We start from the raw sequence: 16,759 nt of genomic DNA, 5'->3' as shown, positions 1-16,759 counted from the left end.
CAACTGTATTAAATATAACTGAATATCCAGTTATTGAGACATGGGAATATCACGTTTCAGGTGACTTTAAGCAAAAACAGCCATTACTGACTTGCCTTCCCATTCAGTTTTTTTCTCTCAATAATAATGAACATCTACCACTCTAAAAAAAGCAGTTTCTTGCACAACAATGGAAATATATCACTAAATTGTGCACACTTAAAAATGGCTGAAATGGGCCAGGCATGGTGGCTCATGCCTGTAATCTCAGCACTTTGGGAGGCTGAGGTGGATGGATCACTTGAGGCCAGGAGTTTGAGACCAGCCTGGCCAACATGGCAAAATCCCGTCTCTACTAAAAATACAAAAATTAGCTGGGTGTGGCAGCGCCTGTAGTCCCAGTCACTTGGGAGGCTGAGGCAGAAGAATCGCTTGAACCTGGGAGATGGAGGTTGTAGTGCACCGAGATTGTGCCACTGCACTCCAGCCTGGGTGACAGAGTGAGATTCCATCTCAAAAAAGAAAACAAAAAAGGTGAAATGGTAAACTATATATAATGTATATTTTACCACAGTAAAAAAAAAAAAAAAAAAAAAAGAGTAACTTTCTAAAATACTTGGCATAGGATAAGACAGTGCTTCTCGGGGGCATACACAAATTAAAACCTATACTTGAAATAATTCACATTACATTAATCACTACATGAAATTAAAGTTGCTTTGCCACACTTACCTCTGACCTACTGGGCAACCTTTGCTATGCCCAAAGGACATTTTTCAATGTTCTACATCACTTGACTCTGCTGTCAGCCCCTTCTTGGCTCCCTGGTAACCGGCCTGGTCTGACTTTCCACTGACCACACGGCCGGTTCCTCCCTGTCTCTCTCCACTGGTTCTTCTACTCCACCCATTTGTTGCTCAGCTACAGAGCCCTTGGGTGAGCTCAGCTCTGGTAGCCTTTAGTTGCTACCTTCATCCTGAGGACACAGGGGCCTTGCTCCTGAACTTCTGAATAACAAATCTCCTGGCAAATCAATCCTCTCAGATGCCCTAAGGCTCCACCAGCTTACCAGGTCTGAAACAGAAGTCATCATGTTCCCCTGGCAGACTCATGGGAGGAAGGGAGTGGTCAGTAGCTTCAAACTTTATAGGATTTAGAATCAGAATAGACTATTTGGGCCGAATCCCTTGTCTCACCATTCAGAGAAAAATCCCCTCTCTCCAGCTATCCAGACAAGTCCCCTGGTACTCCTTCACCCTTCTCCCTACTCTTCAGTTATTGAGGCTGCGATTCTGCCTCCTCAGAGTCTTTCCTGCCCCATGGCCACAACCCTCATTCAGGCTTTTCTTCCTTGCCTCCCTATCACAGCAGCCTCCCAGCTGCTAGCTTGGCCTTCTTTTCCTCTTTAGCCTGCTCACACTGTAGCCCGAGACATTCCTCCAAAACATTCATCTAAAGGCTTCTCTTTCTCAATTGAGATCCTTCAGTGGCCTGCCACTGCCTTAACGTCATGGAGGACAGGTCTGTGTGTGTTGTTCCATCCTTCTTCCTTGGCTTTGTTACTCATAGTTTAGATTCCAGCCAACCCCAATTACCCACACTACCCAGAGTGCACTAGGCCCCAGCCAACCCCAATCACCCACACTACCCAGAGTGCACTAGGCCCCAGCCAACCCCAATCACCCACACTACCCAGAGTGCACTAGGCTTCAGCTAAGCCCCAATCACCCACACTACCCAGAGTGTACTAGGCCCTGGGTAAGCCCCAATTACCCACACTACGCAGAGTGCACTAGGCCCCAGCCAACCCCAATCACCCACACTACCCAGAGTGCACTAGGTCCCAGCCAACCCAATCACCCACACTACCCAGAGTGCACTAGGCCCCAGCCAACCCCAATCACTCACACTACCCAGAGTGCTAGGCTTCAGCTAAGCCCCAATCACCCACACTACCCAGAGTGTACTAGGCCCTGGGTAAGCCCCAATCACCCACACTACCCAGAGTGCACTAGGCCCCAGCCAACCCCAATCATCCATACTACGCAGAGTGCACTAGGCTCCAGCCCAACCCAATCATCCACACTACCTAGAGTGCACTAGGCTCCAGCCCACCCCAATCATCCGCACTACCCAGATTGCACTAGGCTCCAGCCAACCCCAATCACCCACACTACCCAGAGTGCACTAGGCTCCAGCTAAGCCCCAATCATCTGCACTACCCAGAGTGCACTAGGCTCCAGCCAACCCCAATCACCCACACTACCCAAAGTGCACTAGGCTCCAGCTAACCCCAATCACCCATATCACCCAGAGTGCACTAGGCTCCAGCTAACACCAATCACCCGCACTACCCAGAGTGCACTAAGCTCTTCCAGGATCTGAGCACCCACTGAAGATAGCAAACACCTATTCTCCCTGACCCCAAAGAACTCACAGCTCAGGAGTCTCCTCTGGTGCCCACCGTCCCAGCAGGGTGTGTCCCTGCCTCTTCACTCACTAAACTCTGAGTGAGCCTCTATGTCCTCAACACTCAACAATGGCGAGGGTTTAGTACGTAATCAAGGAACCAACTGTGCATCCCCTGGCACCCGACAGGTCCTCACATGTTCATGGAGCAAATGAGCAAAGGAGAAAATTGTGCTTCCATGCAGGTCATGAAAAACTAAAACTTAAACTCTTTGTAGCAGAGCCTATCTGGCAGGATGCGCTGATTTGAGAAACGGTTATTGACAACAAACTTTCATGGCCCTGCACCATTTGAGTTATATTTCTCTCTGTGCTCTCAGCCAAGAGTCTGTCTTTTCACTAACAGCAAGTCTTGGCAAACCAGTAATGTTTGCTTCCCACCAGATACATTTGGATGTTTTCAAGAAGCCTAATGTTTTTTGTTGTTTTTGTTTTTGTTTTTTTTTACTTGTTTTCAAGGTGACTGATTTATTTCCTCTTTTAATTTGCTTTTAAGAACACAGAACAAAACAAATTCAGCCCAATATTGCTCTCTTACATTCCTGAACACTCTTTTCTGGTCGACTCAGCTTTTAGCTTCAGGTCCCATCCTATCTGTCCAGGTGTGAAAAAAAAGGAAAAAAACTCCCAGGGAGTGTAATAGGATTCTAGCTAGCAAACATGTGGTAAGAGAGGTGAATGGAGCAAGCAGGAAAGGATTTCCCAGCAGGGGCCAGCAAGGGCAAGGTTGTTGACATGAGGGCAGGGTCTGGAACCCTGGGGAAAGGGAAGCTGTTAACCATTAATCTTACCCTATCACAGCATCTCTTCCCAGCTCACCTTTGCAGAGCTGCACTGGTGCAGCAGCCACACAGTGAGGAAGGATGGAAGTCCAACAGCTCTAGTTACTAGTGTGGAGTTGAGACCAGCACATCTGGGGGGGCGGGTAAGAGGAAGCACCCCGGGTTTCACTGCCCCCACTCCCACCCCAAGAAATCTTCAACATTGAGGAAGGCTAAAGGCTAAGAATTCAAAAGTCATAGGATTCTAAAACTGGAAGTTATATTGGACCTCAATAGTTTTCCATTTGTTTTGTTTTCCATTCGTTTTCTCCATGAGTTATTCCAGGAAGGGATCGCACAGCTACACAAAACATGGTTTAAAATCTCATCCCCTTACTTTATAGAGACGGAGACATGAGCTCAGAGAGATCTCACAATCTGTCACGGTGACTGTCAGTCAACTGTGGAGTCTGCAGTCCAGCTCAGATCTCCTGATTTCCAGATCTTTTCAGTTCCTGTTTTAGAGTACTGAACAGCTTTGTTTCAAATGAAGCACAGACACACTACTAAAATTCCAGTCTGGAAAAAACCTAGTCCGTAAGGTTTTGATGCACAGTTTAAGAACAACCTCCCCTGTAGGGAAAAGCATCCAAATACTCTAATTTTAAAATGCCCAGATATCTCTGAATATTTGCTACTATTTTCCTCTGATTTGGACATAGATCTGCCTTCACCAAATTCAAAACACCAAAAGATATGTGCACTGGAAAGCTTATCTGTACATTTAGGCAATAATTACATGTTTTCTTGCACAAACTTCTGGACAGAAGACTAGGCAGATGGGTCTCAGTGATGCCACCGGCCGCTTATTCTTTCTCTGTCCTCATATTTCCATTTTTAATATGCAGGTGAGATGACATATCCTTACATGCCCTAGAGACATTTGCGTTTATTCCAGAGAAATGTCTATAGAAAGAAAAGTCCAGGTTTTGGCTAACATATAGGTAGAGATAGAGAGAAAGGCCTGAGCACATTTTTATTTGAAGGACTGGCACAACTTTGAGAAAAATCAGTCTTCAGTGGCATGTTGTGGCTCCCTGCTGGATGGCTCACCCCTCCAGGCTCAGACCCATGACCAGTGGCCCTGTCTAACTGGCCACCGCAGCATCCTCGCCTTCCCAAGGCTGGAGCTGCCTCACCAGACACTTCTATTCTTTCTTACCCCGCAGTGAGGCCAGAGGCTCTGACTGCTCAGAGGTGGGACAGGGAAGACTGTAGGGTACAGAGCAAATGCCGTTACTTTTGGCTTAGACATTTATTCCTTTGCTTTTTGCAGTTTGCCTACAGGGTTAGTAACGTGTTTCCAGTGAAGAAAATGACCAATGGAGAGACCTCAGTCTGCTCCAATTTCCTGGTTGTGCCCATCTGAACCTCAGTAAAACCAAAATTCCTTTGAAGCTAAAAAAAAAAAAAAAGATTTGTCGGCCTGTAATCCCAGCACTTTGGGAGGCCGAGGCAGGCGGATCACGAGGTCAGGAGATTGAGACCATCCTGGCTAACATAGTGAAACCCCACCTCTACCAAAAATACAAAAAATTAGCCAGGCGTGGTGGCAGGCACCTGTAGTCCCAGCTACTCTGGAGGCTGAGGCGGGAGAATCACTTGAACCCGGGAGGTGGAGGTTGTAGCGAGCTGAGATCAGCCCGGGCAACAGTGCGAGACTCTGTCTCAAAAGAAAAAAAAAAAAAAGTTCGTCAAAGGCCTTCGGTAAACTCCGACTCATGTCCTTGGTGGAAAAAGCCTTGTGAACGGAGCTGGCCCTACCGGGAGAAGGTCTTTTTGCCCTGAGAACTTGCGGCTACTGGGAAGGCCCACGTATCTGAAGATGGGGAAACCAGGTGGAGAGAAAGAGATGACTGAGCACATATTCATGTGAAACTTTCCCTTCAACCAAACGCACAGCAAATGTTTGCTCCCCAGAAGCCCACAAAGTAGCTGAAGCCATTTCTAGTTGACATCGGCAATCTCCATTCTCTTCATTCCACGCTTCGACAACCCACTCCATGGAGCCATTTGGTTCAGTCCATTTTTTTTTTTAACATGTATAGCATAGCGCTGACGCTTAACGATCCTGTTGACTGAAATATGTTGCAAGCAGTATTAGTTCAGGGAAATAGCAAAGCATAAAAATATATGGGATAGTGAGAAAGAAAAAGCCATCCAACACCGGCACATTAGAAGTTACTCAATCACTTCTGTAAGTGTCTAAAACCATTAGCGTCATGTGAAAAAGGGACCAGCACCCCGCCCAGAGCAAACTCTGAGTCTATTACCAGTTAAGTCAAGACTTGGTTTCTATTTTTGCAATGTAATCAGTAACTGAGTCGCTGTGAAATTTCTGGTTGCTCCTTGATCTTGTGTAACATTTATCCAATTATTTAGGTTGTCTAGGTTTAAGGAGGGTTATTATAATAAGAACATCTTTGAGAGACTTTTTCAAGAAAATGGTTCATTGTTAGGGGGGAAAAAAACTTTCATTTGCCCACAGTAACTAAGGTTTGGTGTCTTTATCAGCAAAAGTTATTGTTCATGATTTCAAACTGGGAAAGTGTAGTTGGGGGAGGCAGTTAGAAGTGGAGAGGGAAAAGGCAGAGATCAAGTTAGAAGAGACATTTTTAAACAGTATTTTTTATTAAAAAAAAAATTCTCTCTCACAGGACTGACTACGTCCAACATCAAATCAACTTAAAAAAACCATCATCTCTCATGGCTCCATTTGAAGAAAGACATTCTTCACAGTGCTATATTACCTTGTCTGTGATATTACGGATCCTGGTTAGGAAAAGGATGCATACCACAACAAATCGCGTCCGCCTGGGCTGAGAAGTGCCCATTTCTTCAGGCTGAAAATAAGACTGTATTTTCATAAACAAATAGGAAAATGTGATCTATTGCTTCTTTTCTTGGTCCATGCCCTTTGCCTTGCTAAGTCAGTTTTTTGACTGCCTCTGTGTGTGTGTGTGTGTGTGTGTGTGTGTCCAGAGGCCACTGATCCAGCCCAAGTGTATTTAGAAATGAGTTCAGTGTCTCACAAAGGTCTTAGAGGCCACTACTGTGCCTGGGAAATCCATTCAGCTTGGCTTGTTCTCTCTTGCTCTTGCCAACGTGCACTCTGCTTCCATGCAAACACTCCTGAGGAAGATGCCGGTAATCTCTAGTTTATGTACTAATTACACAACCACATCTCCCTTTGGCGACTTAAGGGAAACAAACGTAAAGTGTAGAGTATTTAACTGGAATGTACTTTAGAAAAACTCCAAAGCAGAAAAAGAACCTTCAGCAGCCTTGCGAATAAAGCAGAAAATGTCCACAAGTCAGCAGCATTTCTCTAAACGAAGAGTCCACCCTCACGGCAAGCCAGACAAGAAACTAAAACTGCAAAAATCATTACTTTCCCTACTTACATCGCCAAGCACCTGCAAGACTAAAAAAAGAACACTATCCAGTTCTGTTCTGAGAAAGCACAGGCCTTTCCAGCAGATGCATTAAGTGAGATAAAAACCTTATGGTTAGAGGAAGAAAAGAAGTTGGGGCCATTACAAATGGAACTTCCAAATAGTCAATGCTTTATTTAAAACTTTAAAAATCAAAGTTTTAAACTTCCCTTTAGAGTCAAGAAGTACTTCAACCCTGTGACCTGGCTTATCAATAACTTTCTTCAAGCAAAACAAATTACCGAGCATTACCTAGGCATAAATACTACTGTGTATAAAATGCTAGCAAGTACATTAATTTGGATATTCAGTGACTCTGCTTTATTGACTCAGCTTTATTGACTGGGAGTTCCTGTCTTAACTTCTTGCCACCAGTCTCTGCCTTCTCCCAAGACTGCCACATGTGCAGAGACGTGAGTCATCTCAACCATATCCTACCCCAATCCCACCTGCCCTTTATGACTATTTCCTTTTTAAATTCTCCCTTTATTTCCTTCTGATTATTCTCTTGGAAGCTTTGCTCTTTTGCCATCTCTTAACCAACTCTCCCAAATTATCATTGTTTAAATATTATCTCAATAAACTCCGAGTCATCATTCACAGCCCTTTGGTTTAGTTTAGTTTAGTTGTGTAACCCCAAATACTTTATTAGGTCTAACAGTGGGTCAATCACTTGTTGATACTTGGGACATTTTCACTGCAATGGCATTTGTCATGATGTTTATTTAATTTGTGGTCCCAATCCAAGAAAACATGACCATTTATTTATGCCCTGCTTTATTGCAGGAAAAAATCTAAGGCTGCTTATACTAACAAGATACACACAAAATCACGCAAATTATGGAGAAAGAAAAAACGGGACAAAGCAGAAATTAAAGTAGGGAAGTTAAGACGAAACTAGGAGAGAGGCCAGAATTTAAAGCCTGTGTTATCAGGCCCGCACACAAATACGTACATCGGTGGTTGAAAAATTATGGCCCACTGGCCAAATTTGGCCCACCATCTGTTTCTATAAATAAAATTTTATTAGAACACAGCCACACCTGCTCATTTACATATTCTTTATAGCTGCTTTCAGGCTACAATGGCAGAGTGAGTAGCTGTGACAGACCACATGGCCTGCAAAGCCTGAAAAATTTCCCACACGGAAAAAGTTTGCTAACCCCTGGGTTATATGATTCTGTGCCCAGGAGATTGGAGCAAAGCAGTCTCCTAGGGTAAGTACATTCTTTGTATGGTTCTGAAGTGGAAGAGAACTTTCTGCTATAAAGAGCTCACTATGTAATCTAGTGAAAACACATCTTCGACATAATATTTTATAGTCAGAGGTCAATGGCATGATGTCACAGTGCAAGTCAGTAAAACAATTCTATGAATATGTGAGGTGGAAACAATGCCATTCAGGTACAATTCACTCCTGGTCTAGCTTCATTCACGGACAGTCTCTCCAGATGGCAAATGCCAGTTACACAGGAAGCCCTTCCCTACCCTCCTTCCTTGCCACTAGCAGACATGGCTAATGGATCAAGGTGTTCTCTTCTGCTGAGCCCCGAAGTCATCTCAGAAGTCTTCTCCCCGTTCTCTGGCAGCTTCAGCCAGTCATTAGTAGTTGGCATGCAAGATAAAACCAATACACCATATTTGCGGTAAGGCAATTTTCCATGAACACTCTCTTGCCTGGGGGTGGCAAGACTGAGGTTATACTCTCCACAGAGCTCCTGAAGCACAGCTATTCCGTTTTGTCCCAGTGCAGAGCTGTGCCCTTTTATGGTCATCCATGTGAGAGGACTGGATTGCCTTCCCCCTGTGAGAATGGAAGCCTGGCAAGGACGGCCGCCTGGAGCAATGCTCCCAGCACACCTGCACACGTGTGGGCCAAGGTGCTGCCTGAGGGCAGGACCAGGAGGCTTCTGCAGAAAAGTGCTCAGACCTGTTCCTCTGCACAGACTGACAGGGGTCAGGGCCATAGACAATGGCACAGGCATTTTGCCTGGGGAGATTCAAGCCCAATACTCACATTATTTATTCAAAGAAACAGAGTCCCCAACCACCATCACCCAGGCCCACCCATCTTGTCATTCATATCTTCCTAAAGAACTTCCCAAGAGACAAGAGTTCAAAGATAAATGCAAGTAAACTGGAAAAGGTGATTTTTAAGAAACTACAATTCAGTTAAACATTGATGACAAAGCAGCCAACTATGAATCTAGAAGAATATACCGGTAGCCTTTCTCTGTGTCTGCTCCTTCCTGTGACAATAAAACTATGCCCTGAATTGATTAGATTTCTAGTGGAGCAAAAATTTTAGCTATCTAAAAGAAGTATTTAAAACGCAAATTTAAAAGAATTAGAATTATTCTTATTTTGTCATACTAGAAATTGCTACTTAATCTATATCTGACTCTCATGCACGCTGTCAAAGAAAGAGAAAAAGACAAAATATATGGAAAATCTTACAGTATCCCCAACAGATCTTTCCACAAAGTGACTAAAAGTATAAAGCCAGCAAATAAGTAGAATATCCATGCCTCAAACTCTTCTTCTCCTTATGGGTTTGTGGTTGTGTTCTAGCAAACACCACCTACAAATAAGTGAAACCTGACTATATTCAGCAGAGTTAATACAGCCAACAAACAAGAGAGATCAATGAAAGAAATGTCTCATCCTCCTAAAAAGACCAAAACTACCAAATTTTGCCATTTACTTTTCCAGTGCCAATGCTTAGGTTTCAGTTCCAGACCACTTAAGGTCACATCTGTGGACATGAGAACGTGGAAAATTTGGATTCTGTACGGATACCCAATTATGCACCAGATAGAAGCATATAGAATGTCAATGCAGAAAATTCTGGAGAAAAGCCAAAGCCTCTCCATGTCAGGAAAGAAGCGATCGCCACTTCTCCAAGCAGTTACGCAATCTCCCGTGTCCTTTGATGTGCACTGAGCCCGAGCTGGAGATCAGGATTGAGTGAAACGTTTCACGGCATCACCTGAAAAGCCTCTTTCACAACACTCGAGGCCTTTAGTGTTTGTGTTTCCACAAAACTGCCATCCCAAACGAGCAGCATGCATAGTATCTTCCCCAGAACCTCCCAGGCAATCATACTTTTGCTAAATTCTTTCAAGACTAGTCGTGAAGATTCCTACTTACGTAATGCATACAAGGTGAGAATTATTCCAGCCAGGCAAAATCCTTCAAAGAACCTGAGTGTGCTGAACATTGTCACATTCACTGACAGTGCCACAGTCAGTCCAAAGATCAGAATGAAGATGATGGAAAACAGCAGCACAGGCCGCCGGCCGACCCTGCATATGGAGAGGGAAAAAGTTAGGAATCATTGTGAAACAAGACAGTGATGCTAGATGCTGAAACCCAGTGTCCAGCAGGTACTCAATATATGCTGAATGAGTACTGGCCAAAAAGTCCTGTGCCATCTATACCCACTTCACTAGATCCTAGACTACTAGGGGTAGAAAGGGAGATTTAGCCCAACCCCCTAATTCTCAAGCTAAGGGAGCAGGGATCAACCAACTACAGAGTAAGAGAATTCACACTTGAGCCCAATTCCTGTTGCTGAGTCTATTTCTGAGTGTATAGTGATATAATTCAATTATCAAGGCAAGAGGAACAAAATTAATAACTTTCCAAACAGGAACCTTGATACACCCAGCATAAAAAGTCTTGAGAAATCGTTGACCTTTGGGATTGGATCAAAAGTCAACATGGTCACCAAGCAAAGCGGCTTTGTTTCCGCTCCCCAGGTTGTTAACTAAGTCAGATACCTGATCCTACACACAGCCTATTCGAGCCAGGGCCAAGCCATCTGCCAATTTGTTTCAGCTACAAGACGAGAAGTAATTTTTAAGGGATCACAACTAAGGTAAGATAGCGTGAACTTTAAATGCCCAGTGACCTGATAGTGAGCTGACAGTGCAGTCCATTGGCTGGACTGAGGGCCAGGGAGTCCAGGCTGTGATGGTTCTCTGGAAAGGGCCACAGACACCCTCAATTCGTGGGTCCTGGAGCTGGCCAGTTCCAGATCAGCGACCACTAGGGGGCGATGTGCTTCTCGAGTGCCTGGGAGGACAGTAGAGGGTGGTCCACAAGAATGGGGAAGTCACCAGTTCCTGTGGCCCCATGCTAACTTTCCATCTTTCCTTCATTAACCGATCAGAAATAAAGTGGCAACAACAACTCTCCATCAAACACGATTGGCTTGGTCTAAAGGATAACTCAGAGAAACGGAGGCACAGTGGATGCTATTTGCCAGGAGAAAAAAGGGGGAAAAATCCAGACCTAGTGTCCCCAATACCACAAAGGGGAGCTGAGGGGCTCGAACTGTCCTAGATGTGTTTATTACAAGGCATCTACATGCAAGTAAAATGTCCAGAAAAGACAAATATACAGAAACAGAAAGTAGATTTGTGGTTGTCCAGGACTGGGCGGTGATGTTTCTATCATCCTTTAAGGGGATGGGAATGTGTTACATTCAGAGTGTGGTGATGGCTGTACAACTCAGCAAATATACTAAAACTCATTCAATTGTGCACTTAAAATGGGTGGGTTTTATGGGATGCAAATTATATGTCAATAAAACTGTTAAAAAAAAAAATGGTCAGGCATGGCCTTACCCTATAGAGATAGATGTAATTTTAAGAAAATACAGGGAAAGGAACAACAGGATGAAATTACACTCAGAACTTTTAGTTCTAACCATTCCCGTCAGTCACTTTGGTTTACTGAAACAAGGTCAAGGCTAGGAGCTCAACGTAAGTTAATAATCTCACCTAGAGATTTTAGCCATTACTTTCCCTTGTCCAGTGCTGGGGTCAGGAAGCCCTTACCAGAAAAGACTGTGAACTGATTTCGTCCAAATCTAACTCATTTACAAAAATAAATTTAAAACACAGCTTTAGTCATTCTCCTAAAATGAAGAAAAATGAACTAACTCTAACATCTTGCATTACGCTTGACTTCCCTGGTCTATGAAATGGGGATAAGCATCCCATGTTGTGGAGTGTTGAGATCCTTCACTGGGGGGTTGATGGGCACAGATGCAATGCCTGGCACAAAATAAATAATGAAATGTTTTAGTGCTCATTCCTTCCTGCATTTCTATATCCCTGACGCCTACCAAACAATGTTTGCTCTGTTCTGATATTTTAGAAAAGATGTTTGATTTTTTTAAGCGTGTAGCAACCATTCTAAGTCCCTGCCTCCCAAAAAATAGTTGCTAAAATCAACAAGTAAAACTTATCAAGGTCTACAGGGCAAACACGGTCTTTGAAGCCAGGGCGTGCTGGTTCTGAATCCAGGATCAGTACTTCTGAACTATGTGATCTGGAGTAAGGCTGGGCTTGTTCAAATGAGCCTAGAGTTCCCTTTGGTAAGGGCCAATTAATGTCTACTTCATAATGTTGTCGACAGGAGTGGATATGAACAAATGCCTCAGCAAGCGTTCAACACGTGTTAGTTACAAGTATGGACAGTTTTCCTAGAAACTGGCTCCCAGGACAGAACCCTCTCAGAGATGACTGATAAAGCCACAGTCCTTGTCTGTAATGCAGAGGACTTTGTCACTTAGGATCTGTGGTGGGCAGAGCAACGGTCCTCCAATCTGTCCATGTCCTAATCCTCAGTACCTGTGAGTATTTTACCTTTCATGGCAAAAAGAATTCTGAAGATGAGATTAAGCTTAAGGACCCTGAGATGAGGTGACTTTCCAGGTAGGTCCAATCTAATGACAAGGAAAACCTCCCCTGGCTCCAGGGAACCAGAGACGTAGCGGTGTGAGAAGGACTTGACTTGACGTTGCTGGCTCTGAAGATGGAGGATGGGGCCGTGAGCCATGGAATGCAGGTGGCCTTTAGAAGCTAGAAAAAGCAGGGAAGCAGATGGTCTCCTAGATCTTGTAAAAAGGAACGCCGCCCTGCTGACACCCTGACTTTAGACCAGTCAGACCTTTGTTGGACTTGTGAACTGCAGAACTGTAAGATCACTCATTTGGGGTGTGGAAGCCGCCAAGCATGTAGTGATTTGTAACAGTAGCCATAGAGAACTGACACAGGGTCTCAACAGGGAACAGGGGTCCCACTCAAATGAAGTGACTGGAGGAGATTTTAATAAAGGGATTATTTACAGAAGAGTGAACAAGCTGAGAGGGAACCCACAAGAGATGGTGTTGGACCTTGTGGCTCTCGGCAGCGGGGAGTAGGGGAAGGATGGTCCTGGCCCCAGAGAGAAAGAGGTGCTGTGTGGAGGTCATGGACAGGAGGTGGCTGGCCCCTCCAGCCTGGTAGAGAGCAAGCTGGGCATAAAAGTACCTGACCTCACTCTCCTCTCCCCTGAGGATCTACAGCTGGTGCTCCCCACACTGGCCATACTCGGCCAGGAGCTGGCAGGCAAGGGGTCCTCTGGGGAAGCTCATACTGGCCAGCATCCCAGGGCGGGCTGGGGAAGGAGGCAGAGGGCTGCTGCAGTGACAAACATAGCAAAGAAGGGAGCACATCCCTGGGGCCACTGGCCATCGGCCCTCCTACCCACCTGAGCTAGCGGATTCTATACCAATACCCAGTGAACATCCCCAGACAAAACTTGGTGTCAGAAACAGTAACTTTTTAAATAAAGAAGTGTACTACTTAAATGTTACTAAATGCTGACTGCAGCCCCAGGAAGCGTATTGTATGACTTGATCCACTTCCCCTGCAGCCATGAAACAGGGCCCACAGCCGAGAGGTCTGGAGTTCCCTTTAAATGGGTTTATTTCCTTTTAAGCAAGGCTCAGGCAGGGAGTAAAATGCCAGAAAACGGGGTTGAAAAATACCAAGCTTTCAAACTGAAAGGGAAGCCCACTCAAAGTGTTCAAAAACTACCACTCAGACAGCCTGCCCCTGATTCCCAGGGCACCCCCTCCATCTTGCCCATCTGAGGAGGACCCTCAGAAAAGCAATTGCAGAGAAACGGTTTGCGATGTCAGACTTCTGGTTACTCTAAGAGCAAGACCCACACTCTTTTGTCCTCAGGCCTGGTGTGTGATCAGGGAGGCCACACCACACGTGTGTATAAGAAGAAAGTTAAGAAAACAACCTTGAAACAATTTAAACTATTACAGACTGGTTCATCCATAAAAGTCGATTTTTACTTTTCTATTAAATCATTTATTGAATAAGGGCACTAAAACCCCAGTCGAGTCTGCATTTTTTTAGAAAGACAGTGACATGGATTATATTAGTATATTTTTCTAACCTATTTCAATGTAGATTTCTGGGAAACGGTATATTTTAGACCAATATAGCTCACACTAGAAACCTATGAACTCAAGTATTCGGTTTAAAAAATAAACCCTGTGTTGCCTCTACCAAAGAAAGCCCCCAAGGGGTTCCCTGCATAGGTCTCCAGAGGTCACTGACTGCTTCTCTGTTGCTGTCCACAGAGAACGTGTCCATGAGAAGCACTTGCAAATGACGATGAGGCAGATGTCAAGCACACAGGAAATCACGTTACATGCCAGCTCAAGGAACTCCCAAATAGACGCTAGGTTTTGGAGGAAATTTTCCACATGTGTAATGTGACCCTCTGCTGCTGTCCACCCAGGCACTTGCCTTGGCCAGCATTCTCAGTTAACTGAGGGGCAGAGGTCACAGAACCTATAGAATTTGTTCCATATCACTCTGGGCCCTTATTTCATCAAGGCCAAGAAGTCCCAATTCACACACACACACACACACAAAAGAATCCTTTAAAGATAAAAAGATAAAAGAATGTAAGCTGGGGAGACAGTTACGCTACGCCTCTCTCCTGAGCAATCCCGCTACTTGAAAAACCTGTCAACATTGTGCAACTGCCTCCCGCTTAGACACATCACCGCTGCTGCCCCTGTGACCACAGAGTGCCTTAAATAAAAGCGCTGCAGTAGCCTGGTGGAGGGGCAGGCTCTGAGGCCACGTGGCTGAGTTTCAAGTCCTGGCCCTCCAGCTTAAAACTGAGTGAACTTGGAGATTTCACTTACACTTCTGTGCTTTTCCAACTGTAAAACACAGGTAATAATAGCATCTCCTATTAGGGGTGTTGTAAGGAGATGTTAATGTATGGAACTACTTAGCACAGTGCCTGCTACATGGTAATCTTTCAGCTGCTAATGTTATCATTATTACTGTCTCTGCTACCATCTTTACCTACAGACCTCTGTCCTACCAACCTCATCCCTTCATCCTGAACTGCTTGCCTTGCTCTGGGTACCCGGATTTCCTCTCCGACCCACACAAAGCACATGCATTCTCACCTCTGGCCACCACCCTCCCCTGCCCACAGAGCCCATGTTTGTTACCCAAATGCTCTTTATCACTCAAGGTGCAGCTCCCCGAAGACCCCACAGAGGCATCTCCTGGCCAAGCCAAGGACTGTCCCTCTCTAAAATCTGTATGACATTCAGAGGTGCTAATCAGCACTGCCTGACTCATTCAGCTTGCATGGGGGAAGGGTCTTTAGCTCCCCCAGCCCCTATTTTTTAATGCATCTTCTGCATCCGCCCCTCAGTGCATCCACCCCCTGGAGCCCTGCAAATAAGTCTTCAAGCTCTAACTAAACATCAAAAGTTAGAGGTAGATGGGGCTGCAGGCTGGTTTTGCTAGATTCTAGAAGCTAGAGAATTGCTTTGAGTGTAAATGCACACTTCCAAATGTGCTACATGCATGGGCCATTTCTCTGAGCTCTGCATTCTCCACGTGGCGGCTTTGGTCTTCTGCTCTGGCACTGGGAAAAGACGGCCACGGTAAGCTAACACTGACTACTTTTCTTTAGCCAGCAAAGGCGTGCTGTGGCCTCCAAAGGTTCGTGCGGCGGGCACGTTGGTACTCACCAGTCAGCAATGCATCCAGTTATTAGGTAGCCAAAGATTAATCCAACCAGTAAGGAGAACTTAGCGATATGGACCTTCCAGGCATTATCACACACAAGATCCCACTAGAGAGGGGCAAATAGAAAATAAATCAGAGAGAAACATACACAGAGCTCATCGTACTCAATTATAAGGGCAATACAATAACCCTCTAGGGATCATGGCACCGTTGCCAATACCATGCCACATACGCCATTCAGAGTCTCTTCCACATTTTTGAAAATCCAATGAGACATATAATTTGCCCACAAAAGGAAATGTAACATTTTAGTCTGGGACAGATTATAAGTCTGCACAGAATGATGCAGGAAGTCTGGGGATGTGTCTTCTTCTGTGCCAACCAACATGGGAAATGTAAACTGAGGCAGAGGTGGGCAGCGACGGAGACCAGGCATCCCTGAGGACCAGTGGTCCCTCACCATGACGAGCTGCTCCGAGTGCCCAGGGGCTGGGAGACCCTGACGACTTTCTGCATGGGCATCATGATGACATGAGGAGGTTAAAAGTAACTTCTGCATTTTCATCCCAAAACATTCCCCAAACTTTACGAGGAGTCTCAAAAATAAAGGCAAGCATTAGTAGTGAATGTTGAAATATGAACTTTAACTATAATTCCATGTAATTAAATGTAAATATGAAATATAAACATTCTATTTTGCCCTTGGAAATGTCCCTTGCGTTTTCCTATTTCCCCTCTAAAGCCATCTGCTCTACTTGGAGAGAAAGCCGGTCAATTAGTAAATACAACATTCAGACTATTGTACTGTTTGATAAGAAAAATACAAAAAATATTCTCATTTTTCCTTTCTCCACTTGCAGAATCAGGAGAGAAACCCCTGTTTGTTCCCTCTAAGTGATGCGTGTCCAAGTGTGGACTCAAATCCACATGCAGCTGGCATCTGGGCCAGAGGGGCAACTAAGCAGGGTCTCCGCTGGCCAGGTCATGCAGACGCAGAGCTGGGGGTCTAGATGCCCTGCTTCTGCTGCAAAGAAGTGGACAAAGTTTCCGGTTCTGGCCTCGCAACTCCAGGTCAGTGGAGACGGGGGTGGGGTGGTGCGGGGAAGCAGCTGAAGAAACGCACGCAATGCATTTGGGAATGCCACAGCGGGAGGTATTCTGGGAGCAGAGGCAGGATTGGAGGGGGGCGGGCACATGGAAG

The 16,759-nt window shown here is 45.1% G+C and overlaps 1 protein-coding gene across 4 annotated transcripts in view; it reads right to left on the bottom strand.

Moving 5' to 3' along the window:
• The window catches only part of LOC105487323 (solute carrier family 22 member 23), a 189,751-nt gene that overhangs the window by 133,016 nt on the left and 39,976 nt on the right, over positions 1-16,759 (bottom strand). For all 4 annotated transcript variants that reach the window (XM_071097704.1, XM_011750775.3, XM_071097705.1 and 1 more), the window contains exons 2-3: positions 15,561-15,664; positions 9,854-10,008 (exon numbers count right to left, since the gene is read on the bottom strand). In XM_071097704.1, coding sequence (XP_070953805.1) covers positions 9,854-10,008; positions 15,561-15,664 — 259 coding nt within the window. The remainder of the gene's footprint in view (positions 1-9,853; positions 10,009-15,560; positions 15,665-16,759) is intronic.

The sequence above is a fragment of the Macaca nemestrina genome, chromosome 5, assembly GCF_043159975.1.
Source record: "Macaca nemestrina isolate mMacNem1 chromosome 5, mMacNem.hap1, whole genome shotgun sequence".
In the NCBI taxonomy this organism is placed as follows: Eukaryota; Metazoa; Chordata; class Mammalia; order Primates; family Cercopithecidae; genus Macaca; species Macaca nemestrina.
Note: the sequence above shows the minus strand (reverse complement) of the source record. Positions and strands in the feature narration are given on the sequence as shown.